The 17,721-nt window shown below is 43.7% G+C and overlaps 1 protein-coding gene across 1 annotated transcript in view; it reads left to right on the forward strand.

Annotated features, from left to right (window-relative positions):
* FBXO32 (F-box protein 32) overlaps positions 1-17,721 on the forward strand; it is a 37,689-nt gene that overhangs the window by 1,370 nt on the left and 18,598 nt on the right. Inside the window, exons 2-4 of the mRNA XM_019973534.2 lie at positions 5,594-5,706; positions 6,555-6,604; positions 7,656-7,748. Coding sequence (XP_019829093.1) covers positions 5,594-5,706; positions 6,555-6,604; positions 7,656-7,748 — 256 coding nt within the window. The remainder of the gene's footprint in view (positions 1-5,593; positions 5,707-6,554; positions 6,605-7,655; positions 7,749-17,721) is intronic.

Consider the following 17,721-nt stretch of genomic DNA (forward strand, 5'->3'; position numbering starts at 1 on the left):
AGGCTCTTCCCACGCACAGACGACCACAGAGTGGGCAGGGAGGATGAGTAACCAGGAAGGGGCGACCAGATGGTCCCTGGGGCATCCGTGCTGGCAGAGCGACGGTAAAGACCCGAGGAGGCAGAGCTGCGGAGGAGGGGAGGGAGGCGGGCTGAGAACCCCACAAGCCCTCGGCCTGTGGGAGGACCGCGTCTTTGCACCTGTTTCCTCAGGGGCCCTTTCCGTCGTTTTCTTTGAGTAGTGCGTGCGCCCCCATTTCAAGTGATGCCCATCCCCTGCAGAAAGTCCACCTGGCTTGGGTGAGCCTCTGGAGTCAAGTTCCACCTGAACTGTCAGTGTGGTGGAAAATCTGAGTTTCCGAGGAGCCTGATGCCCCACCTCCACCCCGTTTAATAACACAGAAGCAGCGACTCAGGAGTTAGACGGCCTGGAGTCTGTCAGCCCTCATCACCACAGTTGGCATCCACATCGCTGCCATTTGGCCCAGAGGGGATCAGTGCAACCTGCTCACCCTTGGGTGACTTAACCAGTGGCCTTTGGTGAAAACCACTGCTCCCCACCCCCAGCCCTTACACTGACCTCGGTGGAGAATCCTGTAGGAGGGCCAGCTTCCACTCAGGTTTACCCGTGGTTGTTTGGCTGAGCCCCTGGCACTCAATTTTACAAAAACTATCAAGGAAATACGGTTATTTCAGCGTCCTGACCTCCAGGGCCCCGCACCTGTTTGTGATTTGTGAAGCATCACTTTTTGTTTTCCAGTGGAAAAAAATAAAAGTAATTAGTCTTGGGGGTCTGCCAGGGAAGACGAGAGCACATTGACCTTTACTTTAAAGACACTTTGAGGTCGTCCCTGGGGAGTTTGGGGAGCACTCTAAAGAAATCTTACTTATAGAAACTCAGAAAATTTACGGAAAAATAAAAAGACCAACTGCTGTCTCTAGACTCTTTTAGGGACTCTAGTTGCCTATTTGGCCTAAATTTTTCTCCCTGGACTAAAAGCTTCTTTTTTAGTATAGTAGGAATGGAAGCTTCTTTCCTTCCTTCCTTCCTCCCTTCCTCCTCATTCCTAAGAAGTGAGGATCTAATATTTTGGACTTTATTTTGAGGTGATAGTTTGGATTCTTCTAGGGAGCTGCAGCCATGGTCTGCTTAGCTGTGTCCCAGCGGCTCACCCAGATACAAGCGTAGGCTGTTCCTCAGTGGGAGACAGACCAGTGGGTTCAGCAGGAGAGTTTCCAAATCAGAGGCTCTGCTTGGCATAAACATTCACACTGAATCTGCTCTGGGAGATAAGCTGGTGTCACTCCTATTTAGAATAGTGGTGCCTCTCTCTCCATAGTAGGGGAGACCTGGAGACAGGTTTACCTTACCACGAAAGTTTGCCCTTAGCTTCCCACCCCTCTCTCCCCTTCTTGAAACTCCTTTCTTTCCTCGCTTTTCAGGCCATCTGAGCTAGAACTGCCACCTTACCACCATCATGACAAATGGTGATCCATTTAGTGACCACTTGGGGCTTTTGGATGAGTCAGATTTGAGGACTCATTTGGTAGCTCCTAGCAAAGCAGCTGCCTATTTGTTTGCAGAGTATTTTTTTTCTCCCAGCAATTGTAAACAATCCCTTCCCTACTTCACATGAGAAGTCTGCCAATTTCTTCAAAGCTGTTGGCCTTCTGAGACCCGGGTTTGCAGGCTCAAATATCCCTCCTGTTTTCAGTCCTGGTGATGTTGCCCTGTGATGTCAGGTTTGGGCTGCCAGCCTACCTACTCAGGTGAAGCTGAATGCCTCTCCTGTTAGGAGAAAACAAAAGGCAGGCCCTTTTGAAAAAGAGGGAGGGGGGTGGATGTGCAACGGAGGCCTGCAAAAGAGGCCTCAGGCACTTAGTCTGATTCCACCTCCCATTCTGTGAGCTGCCTGGACAAGAGTAGTGGGGGGGGGGGGGCGCGGGGAGGCAGCTGGGGTGAGGGTGCCTTTGGTGTGTTGCAACCTGGGGACCATGGGATTTTTGCTTGTGGACCACAGCTTCTCTGCCCAGAGCACCTTCTCTGGACCCTGCTGGCCATTCTGTCTGTGTCCCCGGCCCTGTCTTCTTCCAGCAGCAGAATGTTCCAAAACCCCATCACAGCTAAGTGCCCTGAACTGAGATCAAGGGAGGATTTCAGATAAACTTCAAGGAGGGCGCCTTGTGAAAAAGTTGAAACTACCTAAGAGGAATGGCAAGTGTTACATTTGGGCAGATGAAGAAAATTCAAGGAAAGAGTTCAGCAGGAATTAGGGCGATCCAAGGCTTCAAGGAACTGGTGATTGAGCCACCTCGGAAGCAATCCTGCTCACCAATAACCCCCAGCCCTGCCCCGCCCCACCCCCCAGATGAGTAATCTCAGCTCCCTGAGCCTGGGCCACTCTTCTGCAAGCCTGCAGTGGTGCCTCTGAAAACTCCAAAAGTACAGCTAAGGCTGAACCAGGAAGCAGGAAGTTTACCCTGGTGCCCTGGGTGCACAAATAAAAACAAGCAAATAAAATAGTGAATAAACAAATAAAATAATAGTTAAGATTTTTACGAGCGTTTACCGTGTACAAGGCAGTGTTCTCAGGGCTTCATACACTAGGCTGTTTGTTTTGCCTCAACAATGGGGTTCTCGCCCTGTGAGTCTGACAGTTTGGGTATGTATTGGAGCAAATTAGCCTAGAACTCTCATTGGCCTTCATCTACAACTAAGCCTTAGGAGTAGGCCACAGCTTTCTCCAAATGGTCAATTACAAATGAGAAATAGGACTTCTTTTTTTTCTTCTTCTTCCCTCCCTTTGTCTCTGCTGCCAAATGCACTTATTTTGAAATCTTTCATTTTTTCTAAAGTTGTCTTTAAGTATCTTGGTATGTGTGTGATGACAGTACAGGGCTGGAAGAGGTCTTTTTTTTCTTATTCTAGGCCTGTGCCTATAAAAATCAAGATTAGTTAGAACTGACTATAAAATAGCAAGTTACTGGTTACTATTGCATTTAATGAAGAAGACAGCCTCTTTAAATGGTTTTGCTTATTAAAAAAAAAAAAAAGTCATGGTTCCTAAATGATGATGGCTTTTCTTGTTCAAAATTTCAGTTGTAATTTTCCATTGGCTTTGCATTTTCTTGAAATGGACATAATTGAACTCTCAAAATAGCCTCTAACTGAATATATTATTGCTTAAAAGAAAACATATAAGCAGGCAACACAAATAAACCCCGTAGTTCTTCCTTCAAGGCCCTACCTCTGAGGTCCAAAACCTAAGTGAAAAAGTGCAGGGTTTCTCTTTGGTTAAATCTTTTCTACATTCTCCAATGGGAGAGCGCCATCAATTATGTCCAATTCTTCTTAAACTAGCTTTGGAAATGAGTCACTCGGGCTTAAAGCAGGTTATTGTTATTTCTGAGGAAAGCAAGTGCTCAAATTCCTTTGAGGAATGTTTTCAATTAGAAAAGAATAAGATGAAAGATAAATATTTAACATTGCTAAGGAATGGTCACCATCTATGGCCCAGGCTCCAAAAATGCTCCACTAACCCTTAAATGTGTGATTGAGAATAAGACAGCTTCATTTTGTGGTGCTCTCTGTGTGGAATCCAGGCTGTAGGTGTCTGCTCATGGTGCCAGTGTGTGTTTCCTTTAAAAATAAGTCTTCGTGTGATATTTTTACACAAAATGGCCTCCACTTTGTTTTCTAAAGCTGTTCTCAGCTTTGGTACATCATGGACCAGTCAAGTGACTTTCCATTTTCCTCCCTTCTCCTCAGCGTTGACAGAAATTTCTTAAATTAGCTCTAAGGACTCCGAATTCCGCTCTCTGTTTCTTCTGCCCCTCTTACCCTGCTGAACTTGGCGCAGGGCAGCTGGCTGCTCAGTGGTTTTGTGCCCCTAGAGCTGTGCAAGCAAATACACACTCACGTGTGACACAAAGCCAGGCCCAAAACATTCACCCTGGGCTCAGTAAGACTTAGTGTTCCCTAAGACAGGGCATTTCTACAGTAAACCCGCTGAAACCTCAAAGTATCCTGTATCCCAGGATGAGAAGGAGAGGGCTAATGATATTAGGAAGTTCAATAAATGGTATTAAGCTTGGCCTTCTGAGGGAAGATTAACAAATGACTGATTATCCATCTAGCCTATCCCTCTGGGTCCAGAAACACTGAGTATATTGTTGGTGCTGTCACGTGTAAGCATGTTAGCAAGATACTTATTGTACTTATTGAAGTACTGGAGAGATCATTGTATTGATAGTAATAGGATACCGGAGATTGTTTTTCAACCCCTCTTTTCTCTTTTACATAATACTCATAACATGTAGAAGTGCAGGTGTGCCTCATCTTATCCAACAGATATTGGTCCAAACGATATAAATCAAATCACAATTTAATTCAGAAAGTTAAAGGGCTCTAATATATGGTTGATGTAAGTAAAAAAAAAAAAAAAAACCAGTTGATGTTTTACTGGTTGACATTATAAATCTTGCCTGAAAAAAATAAAAATCCTGCCTGGCATACGCATACCCCATGGGAATTGGGAAGTAGGGGTAAGGGGATCTTTTCATTGTATCTTCTCAATATTTCTCCTGCATTTCTTCTGCGGAAACTTTTTGGAGATTTACCTCTCAAGTCCCATTACATAATAGAACTCCATCAGCCCCCCAGAGACAGCTAAGCTTACTGAAGGAAATATGCCCCAACCCAAGGTGAAACTGTACATTGTTTAGTGACCTGTGAATTGACCAGTTGTCTTTTCAGCCCTAACAGATGTGTGAATTGTAAATTCAGCTTGTTTCATTTAGGACTCAAGGTCTTCACCTCACAACATGATGTCTAGTGTTAGTCAAGGAATGATATGAAACCTAAACAACTAATCCTATACGCTGAACACCTCCTAGAAATACAGTCTATAAGTCAGACTTCTGTAAATGTTTTAAAGACAGGAGGGGAGCATGCTAGTTAAAAGCAGCTTGGGATGGGGAGGGAGATGGGAGGAAGGTTCAAGAGGGAGGGGACACATGTATACCTATGGCTGATTCATGTTGATTTTTGACAGAAAACAACAAAATTCTGTAAAGCAATTATCCTTCAATTAAAAAATAAGTTAATTAAAAATAAATAAATAGGTCAAAGATATGGTATGTGAATCATATCTCCATAAAGCTATTTTTTTTTAAAGCAGCTTGAGGTGGATGATTTTTGCAAAATGAAAATATTGTATATTATAGTGATAGCAGTAGCCCTTCCTCTTCCTCCCTCCCCACCCATTCATAATTTTTGCTTAAAATAATGTTGCTGTACCCTGGGTGGCTCTTAAAGAGTGCAGAACTATGTATCTAATACAATGGCAAACACCGTTGGGCATTCAAAATGAGTAGAAGTCCCCATCCCTGTCTTCCATAGAGATGTGACACTATTTTCTTCCTAAAAGAGGCAAGTTTGGGCCTGTGCAGACTTCTTTTGAGTGATTATTTTATTGCTTTGTTTGAGGAGCACATATGATTGAGTTTTATAACTGCAGTGAGTTATTTATAGAAACAGCTCATGTTAAAGTATAACTGTTACAGCTCATCCCCTCTGGTCTTGTTATTCCTAGTTACTGCAGCAAGGAAGTATACAATAAGGAGAATCTTTTCAACAGCCTGAACTATGACGTTGCAGCCAAGAAGAGAAAGAAGGACATGCTGAATAGCAAAACCAAAACTCAGTGTAAGCTGTTTGTTTTGAACTTAAGAAAGAAAGCTGTCTGTAGATCGTTTTGATTGGTTCTTGGGGCGGGAGCGGGGGCGGTCGGGGACGGGAATCACACCTCACGTGTTTGGCATTGGCTTTCACATTGACTGTGTCATTGACAGAGGTTACAGGGATCTCTGCACTCAAAAACGTGGTTGTGCGTTTTAGGAGTGAGATTAATGTATTCTTTATAGTTGTGTTTATAAGTCAGTTGCTAGTTGGGGTGTTTTTTCCCAGCTTGTCACTTATATTGACAGTTTAGTTATTATTCAGTAATATGGTCAGCCCAGCAGTGTGTGCTTTCATTTGGAACTGGGTTTTGAGGCTTTGAATGTACATTTCCCCCCCCCCCCTCTTTACTTGTATAAATACTAGTAACAGTTCTAGATGCTGGATGTATGAACAGAGAGTCTAAATTTCTGTTAATAAGCAGGAATTACAGATCTTTAGTTGATTCCATCTGTACTGCATGGCTTTCTCATGTTATCTGTTTTATTTCTACTCTTGAAGGCGTTGTTTAACTTGTAGGCTTGGCATTTAACACCAACTTGTACTTGGGTATTAGATTTTTTTTCTTTAATTTGGAGCTTTGGTATACTCAATCTGAGTATCAAAGACTTGAAATGCCTTCAACAAAGTAAATTATAACTCTGGTATTTATACACTGCAGAAATTAGGCATTTGCATCCCCTTAGACTGTCAGTAGAGTCTTTGTATTTTCTGTCAAAACTTGTTAACACTTTGGAATAAATGAAAAATAAATGCAAAATCTTGGGCATGTTGTAAATTTTAAAGCTATTGGGTTTTTTTGTTTGTCTTTTTAGATTTCCACCAAGAAAAATGGATCTATGTTCACAAAGGAAGTACTAAAGAGGTGAGCACTCATCTGTTAAGGAGAATGCTTAGTTTTATACCTGCCCTGGGAGAATATAGGACTGTCTCCTTGGGTGTGGGTGGTGGTAGCTTGCAGCCCACTGCCTAGCCAACCATCAGAGTTTGGGGCTACAGAGATAGAGGCAAAAGTCACTAGGTGGACTCCCCAGTTGTTCAGTGAGATGATGACTGTAAAAGTGCTTTATGGAGATGAATATTCCCATCTCAAATGTACTGTTATAAAGTTCCAGCCTTTCCCTCAGGACAGTGCCTCCTTTTTGTTCTAACATCAGTTTTAGACTTCAACTCAGTTCATTTTAGCCCTGGAGGTTTACTTACTAAACACAGCAGAAGTGTTTGTGCCTGCCTGGTGCGACACTGCGCAAACAAGATGCAGAAGAGAACACGATGTGGTAAGATCTAAATTTGCATGGTAGATTGATAGAATTTCTGTCACTGTCAGGGCCCTTGGAGAACTAGTTCCCTCTGTGATTTGAGGCCCTGAGAGGGAGACAGTGATATACCCGAGACCACCCAGGTACTAGGAGTAGAGCTGGGGCTGTGAGTCAGGGTTTTCCACCCTCAGTGCCTTGCGCATTCACAGGGGAAAGACCAAAACTTCCTGGCTCCTTCGTGAAGCCTTAAAAACACTTCTGATGATCACAGTGAGAAAAGCCCTAGAGACGTGAGGCAGGGTGGCAGACAGAGCTAACACAGGCAGGGTTAATTCTCCCCCCAGAAGTATGTTCCCGTGATCAACATATATCACATATCCATCTCCCAACCATTCCTCAACAAGCAAGTGCATGCGGAGGACAAGGGCCCACGAGGTACACATCATGACTTCAGTCACTGACTAAAGCAACTGTCTGCTGAACCACCCATCTTTGTGGCTCACGGGGGTGAGGGGTAGGGGGGTGGAGGTTCCCAGCAAGAGCTGATCATGGTGCAGGAAAGGAGCAGGTTACCTGAGACAGCCACCCAGCTGGTCGGCAGAGTCCCGGCAGATCATTCTAGAACTTGACCTCTGCACCCCCTGTTTTCATATTCAGCGCCATGGATACTGCACTCTGGGGGAAGCTTTCAACAGGCTGGACTTTTCAACTGCCATTCTGGATTCCAGAAGATTTAACTATGTTGTACGGGTAAGTCTCTGTAGATTACCCAGACTCTCAAGTTGAAGTGTCTCTTTAGCTTGTCTTGAAGTAGCCCCCACCCCCCCCCCCTGCATGATAAGAATAAAAGTAACTTTTTAGGACCCTGGGCATCTTGAGGAAAGCAGAAAATGGACTCCTCAACTTCCCCTTCCCCGGATGGACTTCCGTTCCATATGGATCCTGTTAAGACGTGCCTGTGATTGGCAGCCCCAGACAGGGACCGCCATAATCCCTCATGTGAGCCACAGGGCGGGCAGCATGGGCTCTGGCAGCAACATTAGCCAGAGAGAATTTAGCAGAAAACAAGTTGTAAAGCACCTTGGCTTGTTTTAAAAATTTTATGCCCCTCTGGTCATTCTCACTGGCCTTCCTCCTTGCCCAATTGTAGCTGACTCTGTGTGAACTTTTAAGACATTTCTGGTGTAAGCCTCAAAGCTGGGTGTTCAGGCACGTTGGAACCTTGTTTCCCTGACTCCCTTCCACCACCCCTCCACCGCCACGTGATGACAATATTCAGTCCCAGGTTCACTGCAAGCCTGAAACTACCCACTTGGGTCAGTTGCTTCCTATTTTAAACCCTGCGTTGGGGTGAAAAAAAAAATTAATGAGCTTTAGCAAAATAGTGATGATGAAGGTAGTAAAACAAGCTAAGCCTAACCATGACCTTCAAGTTACTGATTCTTTTTAATTGCTTGGTGGCTGTTTTTCCCCCTAAGCTCCCTTGTGTGGTGTTGTCAGCGGTTCCATCCGGGAGGTAGCAGCTGTTTGGGTTTTAGGATCAGAATTAGGAGGCAGTTTACCCCTATGGGTGTTGGTCGGTCGGGTTTTTATTTTCTTTTTCCTGGGTTGTTGTGCTTCTCGGTGCCGTGTCGGTGAGTCAGATGATTGCAAAGGCTCAGCCAGAGCGATGACATTCAAGCCCCCTTGAGGCCTGGATCGTTCACCTGTCATCTGGGCAGATATAGGCCTGGCTGTCCCAACTGACCTGATTTTAAAACACACACACACACACAAACCCAGGCCTCTTGTAGGTTAGAAGCTCTGAGCTGGGCCCATGATCAGATCTGTCTGCTCTTCAGATGAACCCTTATTCCAGACCAAAAGGGATAACAATCAGAGACCTTTCTGATGAAATGTTCATGTCACTCAGTGTGACTCTGCTGACTCTGGGAGGTCATTTTGGCCCACAACTCAGTGCAGGCTGGTTGGAGTCAGGCCCAGGAAGACCTGGAACTTGTCACTAACAAAGTGAATAGTTTCCAATCTCCCAGATCTGATGTCTTGATCCCAAACTGATCAGCATATGGTTAATTTTTAGATGGTTCTCCTTTCTACCTGTTCTCCTTTCCCCAAGAAATAAGATAAAGCAAAGGAACAAAGGAGTTGAATTGTGGAGATCTAGTTCAAACAATTGTGTGCACTGATACCTCTTAGCCTTCCATTAACCATGTAAAGTGTAGGTACTTTTATTCTCTGTTTACATAAAGAGAGAGGTACAGAGAAGTAAAATGACCTGTCCAAGGTGACAAAGCTACATAAGCGAAGATACCCAAATCTGAAACCGGCAGTTAAAGTCCACACTCTTTAGCTGCGACAAGGAGGAGCTCCACACAAGCAAAGGACTGAAAGTAAAGTGGCCTGCGGTCAGATCTCAGCTCCACGTCTTTCCGTTGTTTCACCCTCACGCTCCCAAGTGTCAGAAGGACTTAGAATAACCTAACTTCACAGAGTAGCTGTGAAACTCAGTAACATACATGGAAATTTTCTGCAGACCGGAATATGTTAGTCAAAGTCAGCTACTAATATTTGTTATTACCTACCTGTCAAAATTACTGTTTATAAGAGTCAACTCTAATTGATCACACAAGGCAATTTTATTTCTGGGAATTCAATTAATATTTTTGACTTTTATGACAAGATTTTATAATTGGTAAGCTTTTCCAGACTTAATTTTTAGACTAGTTGACTATTAAATCTTCTTGTGTGTTTAAAACATTATTGTTTATTCTCCCTGAAAGACCTTTTCAATTTGGTTGATAAAAAAAAATGATTTTCTACTTAAAAAAAAAATACCTGGAGAATCATGCCCTTTGCTCTCGATTAAAACTCAGCATGAAGAACTTGTGAACAGTATGAGCACAATCTCCTAATCTTGAAGTTAAAGAAACTGTTGAATGCTTTCTGTTATTAGGTTCAGAAAGAGGGGGAAAATATCTATTTTGGAAAGAATAATCTTTTTTTCCTCTTCACTGTTAGAGTCCTCTGTAATTTGAGAAATGTTATTTTTATAAAGAGTTTAAACATTTTAATGATAGGCACCACATTTTGAGGGTTTTCTTCTAAGGAACTTAAGACACTTAAGTTGTTCTCAAATAGTCTTCTTATCCTTAAAGCAACTTTGCAAAGTAGCTTGCCAGTGTTTTATCCTCATCCTACTGCTTTGGCCTAATGGTTTCTTAATACTACAATGATTCCTCAGTACCAGAAGAATCAACTTTGACGCCTTCAAATTTGTTTAACCTCTTTAAAGACAAAGTACATTTTTAAAAATGAATCGTATTCATACTGGCTATCAATCTCCATAAAAGAGACAGGCAGAGGGAATGAAAAAGATGGCCAACAATCCTATCTCAGTGTTATGATTTTTATCAGATAGCATGAAAATTTTGTGGAACTTTTAGAATCAGAAATTTGATGATAAATTGGAGAGGTTTTTATATAACGTTTGTACCTTTGCTTAATTGGCTTTAGGCTACACTCATTGCCTCTACCCACTTCTCTCCATACCACCAATGGCTTAAACACAGTTTTAACTGTGGTTTTTAAAGATGGTTTAAAATCTCTAAAAGCAGAAACTTACCCACTTATGAAAGGTCACTTTTTCAAAAATGGGTTTACACCATGCCTCAAGACCAACACATTTTGGAAATTCCCCTAGGGAGCTGATGAAGATTCCAGGAGATGGGCCAGTGGTGGGGTTAGAACTGTAACCAGGAAAACACAAGTGCTGACTAACCCATCCAGGGCACAGAGAGGCCAGCAAAGTAGGTCTCCAGAAGACACACAGTTGCACATTAGAAGCACCTGTGAAACATTTTTCCCTAGGAAGCCCACCTCTAGTGCATTCGAGTTCATCAGCTGAAGCTGGTACCTTGGCATTGCTACTTAAGTTTATCCACCAGTTGATGCTAGCGTGTTTTCAAGTTTGCCAACCAGCCCAGAAACCGCTTGGGAACCCAACTTATATTTTGCATAATAAGTTTTTAAACAAGACACACTGAGGCATGAGTGCAAGAGAGGGCTTTAACACTTTAATGCCAGAATGATCTTTGGTCCTCCCAGCTCTCTCTATGGCATGAGAATGTGGCCAAGTACTTGGTAACTCGAGATGCTGCCTTTAGACCAGGAAGACCCTTGAATAGCAATTTCCTGACCTTAATAAAGGGGATTCCCAGGTGGCAGTGGTGCTAGTGGTAAGAACCCAGCTGACAATGCAGGAGACATAAGAAATGCAGGTTCAGTCCCTGGCTCGGAAAGATCCCCTGGAGGAGGGCATGGCAACCCACTCCAGTATTCTTGCCTGGAGGATCCCATGGACAGAGGAGCCTGGCGGGCTACAGTCCATAGAGACGCACAGAGTCGGACACAACTGAAGCAACTTAGCATGCACGCACACATGACCTTAATGAATTGCCCCTTGTGTGCAACGGTTGGGGAAGGACAAACAAAAAGTTTGCAACCGCACTCTCTCCGCTCCTCTGCCATAGAGAACATCCACAACCTAAACCGATGCACATTTTTATTTTTTTCTGCATTACAGCCCTAAGTCCATTTGAATGTTTCCAGCAAGTTACTGACTTCTTACCACCCCTTAAAAATCTTTTTCCAAAAACATGTTTTAGTTTAAGTTGACCGGCGGTTTGGCAAACGAAAGGCTGAAATATGGCACGATAATGACTCAAATTTAAACCCAATGCCTTCAATTAAAGGGCGTGCTGTTGCCAAGCCCCTGATGGGTCATGATGTGTGCGGGCAGCTGGGCCCTGCACCGGGTCCCTCTGCCCAAGTGACCTTGGATTAATCTGGTGGTGCACAGCCTTCCTTTGCTTAAAGTTCGAGTCTTGCCCCCTGGGTCTTAAAACTGGTGGTGTCTTCTTCCTTCGAGACTGAGAAACCGAGATGGAGGGAAGGAGGCCAGCCCTCCCAATGGCAATAAAATCAAAGGAGCAGAGCCCTAAGCCCATTTGAAAATGAGGGCAGAAGTGGTTAGGAACTGGGAGAATCCACCCGTAGGGTATTAGCACTGAGGGTCCCGAGCTAAGCTTAAGGTGACTGCTGATGAGGGTGCTGGCGATTTTACCAAGCAGTGCTGCATCTCAGGATTCCTAGCTTTCTCAGTCATCCTAAGCATTTAGGCAAGGAGATCGTGCAATTTCTAGGTGCCCTAAGAAGTGGGGGACACTCACAGGCCTTGAGGGTATGACCACAGAATTGGATGAGTACATGCAGAAGTAGGGGGCTACCTGAAGAAGTGGGGGTACCCACACAATGACAAAAGTAACAGAATACTTGCAGAAGTAGGGGGTACCCACCGAAGTGGGGGTGCCCCCAAAAATGGAGGAAGGCTGGAAGACCAGAATAGTGGTGTTTTTGACCACGGACAACTGACAGTGCACGTATTCTCAATTTATATATATTCATAAATTCACTTGTAAATCATACACAGATGCATGCATGCGTGCTTAGTTGCTTCAGTCATGTCCAATTCTTTGCTCCCCTGTGGACTATAGCCCACCAAGCTCCTCTGTTCATGGGATTCTCCTGGCAAGAATACTGGAGTGGATTGCCATGCCTTCCTCCTGGGGATTTTCCCAACCCAGGGAGTGAACCCACGTCTCCTGCATCTCCTGCATTGCAGGTGGATTCTTTATCCGCTGAGCCACATGGGAAGCCCCATATACCTCTAAAAGGTGCTAATAATGGTACCTACTATCCTATTGCTACAAAATTAAACTGAATTTAATCCCTTGAAATGCCTATGAACAGTGCCCAGTACATCCATTGCTGCTATAACTATTGTCATCTTTAGGGTGGTAATTAGGCATTAGAAAATATATGAAAATAGAAATTCAAGATGAAATAAAATATAGAGATTGACTTTTTTATGATTTTCCTACCTGATTTTCTTTTGCATCCCACTTTGGAGATGGAGAAACACTGGAGGTGGATTCTTGAAAGAGGTTGAACCTGAGAGTCTCCTTCCTTGAAGGAAGGCCAGGATTTGGCCAGGTGGAGAGACAGTAGAAGGCTTTGCAGAGACAAATGGCATGAGCCCCAAACTGGAGATGGGAAAAAGAGAAAAGGAGAGTCAAGGGCAGTGTGACAATGAGCCTGGTTCAATGCTAGGGTGGGGGTAAAGAGGCTGCGTAGACAGGGAGCCTGATTTCAGCAGACTCATTGTGGCAAACAGAGGTGCTCAGGTCAATACAGGGAACAGGGCATCACTCTTAAGTTCAGAATTTTCTGGGATGGATAGAAGACAGAGAGGCAAGTTGCTCTCGGCTGAGAATACAATTGATTTGTATAAACTTGGCCCTCAGTTAGAGAGATGTTTCACTTGCAAATAATATTTACCCAATCTTGACATGCCTGGAGATTATTAATGTAGCCAAAATGCTCCCTCTTCCAACCTGTCAGTGTTCAGGCTCAAAGTCAGGACAAAACTTTCCAGGTTCTAATCTAGGTTGTCCATTGAATAAATAAGGGTCTTGCAAGTACACAGAGGTATTGCCTGATATAACCAAAGGTTTATTGCAGAAGACATAATTTTCCTATGGGCACCCAGCTTGGGTACTGAGCATGGGAGAAAGGGCAGGGGCTTCTCCAAGCTTCTTAAAGTTTTTTCCTACCTTTGAGAATCCTTTGGCATATTTTCTGACCGGACATGAATGTCCTTTAAACCTCAGAGCCTACTGTCATAGGGAAAAGAGAAATTTAGGGATGAATTACATTTTTAACAATATTCTATGGAAGACAGAGTATGTTTGGGTATGCATGCTGCATAGCTAACCTCGAACCAACAAGGCAAGTAGCTGCTCTTTCTGTTTGTGCTTCTAAAGCCCCAGTTGCCTGGTATTCCTTTAAATCTCAGCCGCTTGCCTTCCTGGTAAGTGTTAATGATGTGTTTGCATTAAAAGTGATGTATCAGTCTGGGAAAAGACCCCATATGAATGCCAGCCTGACAGTCCATACCATCTACTGTTGATCGTGTCATTTGACCCCCCTTGAGCCCCCTTTTCTAAAGCAGGAGGGAATATGCATAAACTGTTATCCAGGGCCCCTCTAGCTATAGTACTCCTTGAGTCTAAAGACAGATGTGTTAAATATATATACAGTTGAGTGCCTGCCATGTGCCAGGTGGGGTTAGTTGTTGTTGTTCAGTCACTAAGTCGTGTCCAACTTCCTGTGACCCGATGAACTATAGCACCCCAGGCTTCCCTGTCCTTCACTATCTCCGTGTATTTGCTCAAACTCATGTCCATTGAGTCAGTGATGCCATCCAACCGTCTCATCCTCTGTTGCCCTCTTCTCCTTTTGCCCTCAATCCTTCCTAGCATTAAGGTCTTTTCCAATGAGTCAACTCTTCATATCAGGTGGCAAAGTTTTGGAACTTCAGTATCAGTCCTTCCAATGAATATTCAGGGTTGATTTTCTTTAGGATTGACTGGTTTGATCTCCTTGCCATCCAAGGGATGCTCAGGAGTCTTCTCCAGCAGGTTGGGGTGGGGTAGAGTGGTAAACAAAACAACCCTTTCTGTCTTGAGGTTTCTATTCCAATTAGACAGTCAGCAAGCAAGTAAACAAGATCATTTCAGACATGTACAAATGAAATGATGAAGAACAATGAAACCATAGTAAGATCTAGGAGAGTCCAGAAAGGGCTCTCTGAGCTCTCAGCAGGCAACATTGAAACCGAAACCTGAATGGAGCTTCCCATGAAGATGTGCCCGGGACAAAGCCTGAGAGGTGGGAATGAGCTAGAAGGTGGTTCGGGGAACCAGAGGCGGGCTGTGGAGCCAGAGCGGAGTCAGCTGGGGAAGGACTGGGTGCAATGAGGCTGGACAGGGAGTGAAGACCAGGTCAGGGAGGACCTAGCTAGTCATGGTCAGGAGGCTAATTTTTTTTCTAAGGGCCAAGGGAAGGCATTTGAGGGTTTCGAGCAGAGAAGTGACTCAAGCAAATTTATTTTTAAAAGTCTGAATGCTAAAAAAAAAAGTCTGAATGCTGTGATGAACCAAACGGAAGAGACGATAGAAACCTACTTTTTCTGCGGGCAAAGTGAGATATGAGGGCAGTCTCTTTTCTGCCCATTCATCTTCCACACACCCCTTCAAGCTGTGGTTGGCATCCGTTCCGAGATTGGCTGTAGGATGTTGCTTGCAACTAGATTTTTCTTCTCAGTGTGTCTAAGAGTAGCATGAGTCAAAGCCGAAGGGCAGGATGTGGTTTCGGCACGCGGTGACCACCAGCCCTTCCTCCGGGAGCCCAGAACCGGTCCTGTTACTGCACAGCTAGTCACTGAGGATCCTACTGGATCCCCAGGCAGTCCCACAGTAATGATAGCCTGGAATTAGAACCCTCTTCTCACCCCCACCACACCCCCGCCTCTCTTTAAACACAGCCACAAATTACTGGCACCTGGACTAAAATTTGCCCAGCAGAAAACAAACAGCCATTTGCAAATAGTCCGTTTTCCTCTTCTTTTTCTCTTGTGGCCAGAGGCAAAGAATCCAACTGGCTAAGTCATCTTGGTAAATAAATTGCTAGATACAGCTCTACACCCCTAGGCACACAGCTCCCTTGACACAAGTAAAATTAATAAATTCTGTCCTCCTTGCTACCAGTTTCATACAGTACTGGTTCTGGATCTGTAGAATTATACTGATGTGGAAAGACCTACGTGATTTACCTAAAGCTATTGGCTTCCCTGATAGCTCAGTTGGTAAAGAATCCACCTGCAATGCAGGAGACTCCGGTTTGATTCCTGGGTTGGGAAGATCCCCTGGAGAAGGGAAAGGCTACCCACTCCAGTATTCTTGCCTGGAGAATTCCATGGACTGTATAGTCCATGGGGTCACAAAGAGTCAGACACAACTGAGCAACTTTCTCACACACACACATTGCCTCATCACTGAGCAACTAACACACACACAAATAGGTTGTTTCAAGAAGGACGTGGCAACCCACTCCAGTATTCTTGCCTGGAGAATCACATGGATGGAGAAGCCTGGCGGGCTACTGTCCATGGGGTCATAAAGAGTCGGACATGACAGAGCAACTCACACACACACACACACACAAACATTTTATTAACCCTTTCTGGATATTATTTCTTCCTTAATGTTACAAGCTGATTACCTATCACAGGGTAATATTGATATAAGGTTTTCAGACTCTGTTTCCTAGAACATAGCAATACATGATATTACTACTGTTTTTAAAGTTTGGCCCTAGATGCAAATTTGATTAGCCTTGAGAAACTGAAGTCCTTAAACTATCAGAAAAACCGGTTCTCAGGACTTCCCTGGCAGTCCAGTGATTAAGACTCAGCGCTTCCACTGCAAGAGGCACAGGTTCAGTCCCTGGTTGGGGAACTAAGATTCCCACATGCCACCTGGCATAGCCAAAAAGTTAAATAAATAAATAAATATGTTCTCTGTTAGACATATCTGGGCCCAAGTCCTGGCTCCTCCACTTGCTACAGCTGTATGTCTTTAGATGAGTTGCATAGTTTCTCCGGGCCACAGTCCTCTTTTGACTAGTGGAGAACCCACTTCATTGGGTTGCCGTTGAAGGTGAAATAAGATCACACATGTAAAGTAGTGAGCACAGTCACTGGCATTTGGCAACCACCTGTTAGTGTTTACAAAATGAGACTTCATGGTAGATGCACCTAGGTGAGTCATAGAATGTATCAACGTTAACTTTTATCATCAGACAAGAAGCTATTAAATGTATCAGAACTATAATAAAAGTGACAGAAAGGAATATGAGAATTTGAAAGAATTTAAGCATTTGGTTGACAATATATAAAGTTGAAATACAACAATTCTAAAGGTCTTTAAACCAGCTGTACTTTACCCTACTAATTCACTACGCCTTCCCTGGCAATAATTTTACCTAGTAATATTCTCTGTGCTATGATAAGAAACAAATGATAGTAATTTATTGAGTATATTTTTGGTATCAGGCACTGTTCTAAGTGCTTTATGGATGCATTTAATCTTCACAACAATTCTAAAGCAGGTACTGTTACCGTGTACATTTTAAAGCTAGGGAAATGGAGGCCGGCAGTTTGGCTCTAGAGCCCTCACTCTTGAACTCTGTGATAAATATATATATCAAATTCTATACTCTATCAGAAATTGATAGACTGTAGCCCAAGAGCTGAATCTGCCCCCCATGTCTGTTTTTATAAATAAAGTTTTATTGGAACACAGACACACCTGTTCATATACATACTGTCCTGGGCTGCTTTTGTACTACCATTGCTGAGTTAAGTAGTTGCAATAGAGACTTTATGGCTCTCAAAGGCAAAAATATTTACTATCTAGCCCTTTATAGAAAAAGCTTTATGGAAATGATAACCCTTGATATCAACTTAAAACTTCACTAAAAGATTGGGATTTGGAAGGGAAAGAAATAATACCTTATTGTAATGATGCCCTGTATTTGGTTTCTATATACTGATCTCACGTAATTCTCATTACAGCCCGTGAAGTAGGTAGTCTTTTTTTTTAAGTTGTTTATTTACTTTTGGTTGCACTGGGTCTTTGTTGCTGCATACACGCTTTCTCTAGTTGCGGAAAGTGGGGCTGCTCTCTAGTTGCAGTCTGCAGGCTTCTCACTGCAGTAGCTTCCCTTGTTGCAGAGCACAGGCTCTAGGCTCCCGGGCTTCAGT

This window comes from Bos indicus, chromosome 14 (assembly GCF_029378745.1).
Source record: "Bos indicus isolate NIAB-ARS_2022 breed Sahiwal x Tharparkar chromosome 14, NIAB-ARS_B.indTharparkar_mat_pri_1.0, whole genome shotgun sequence".
In the NCBI taxonomy this organism is placed as follows: domain Eukaryota; kingdom Metazoa; phylum Chordata; class Mammalia; order Artiodactyla; family Bovidae; genus Bos; species Bos indicus.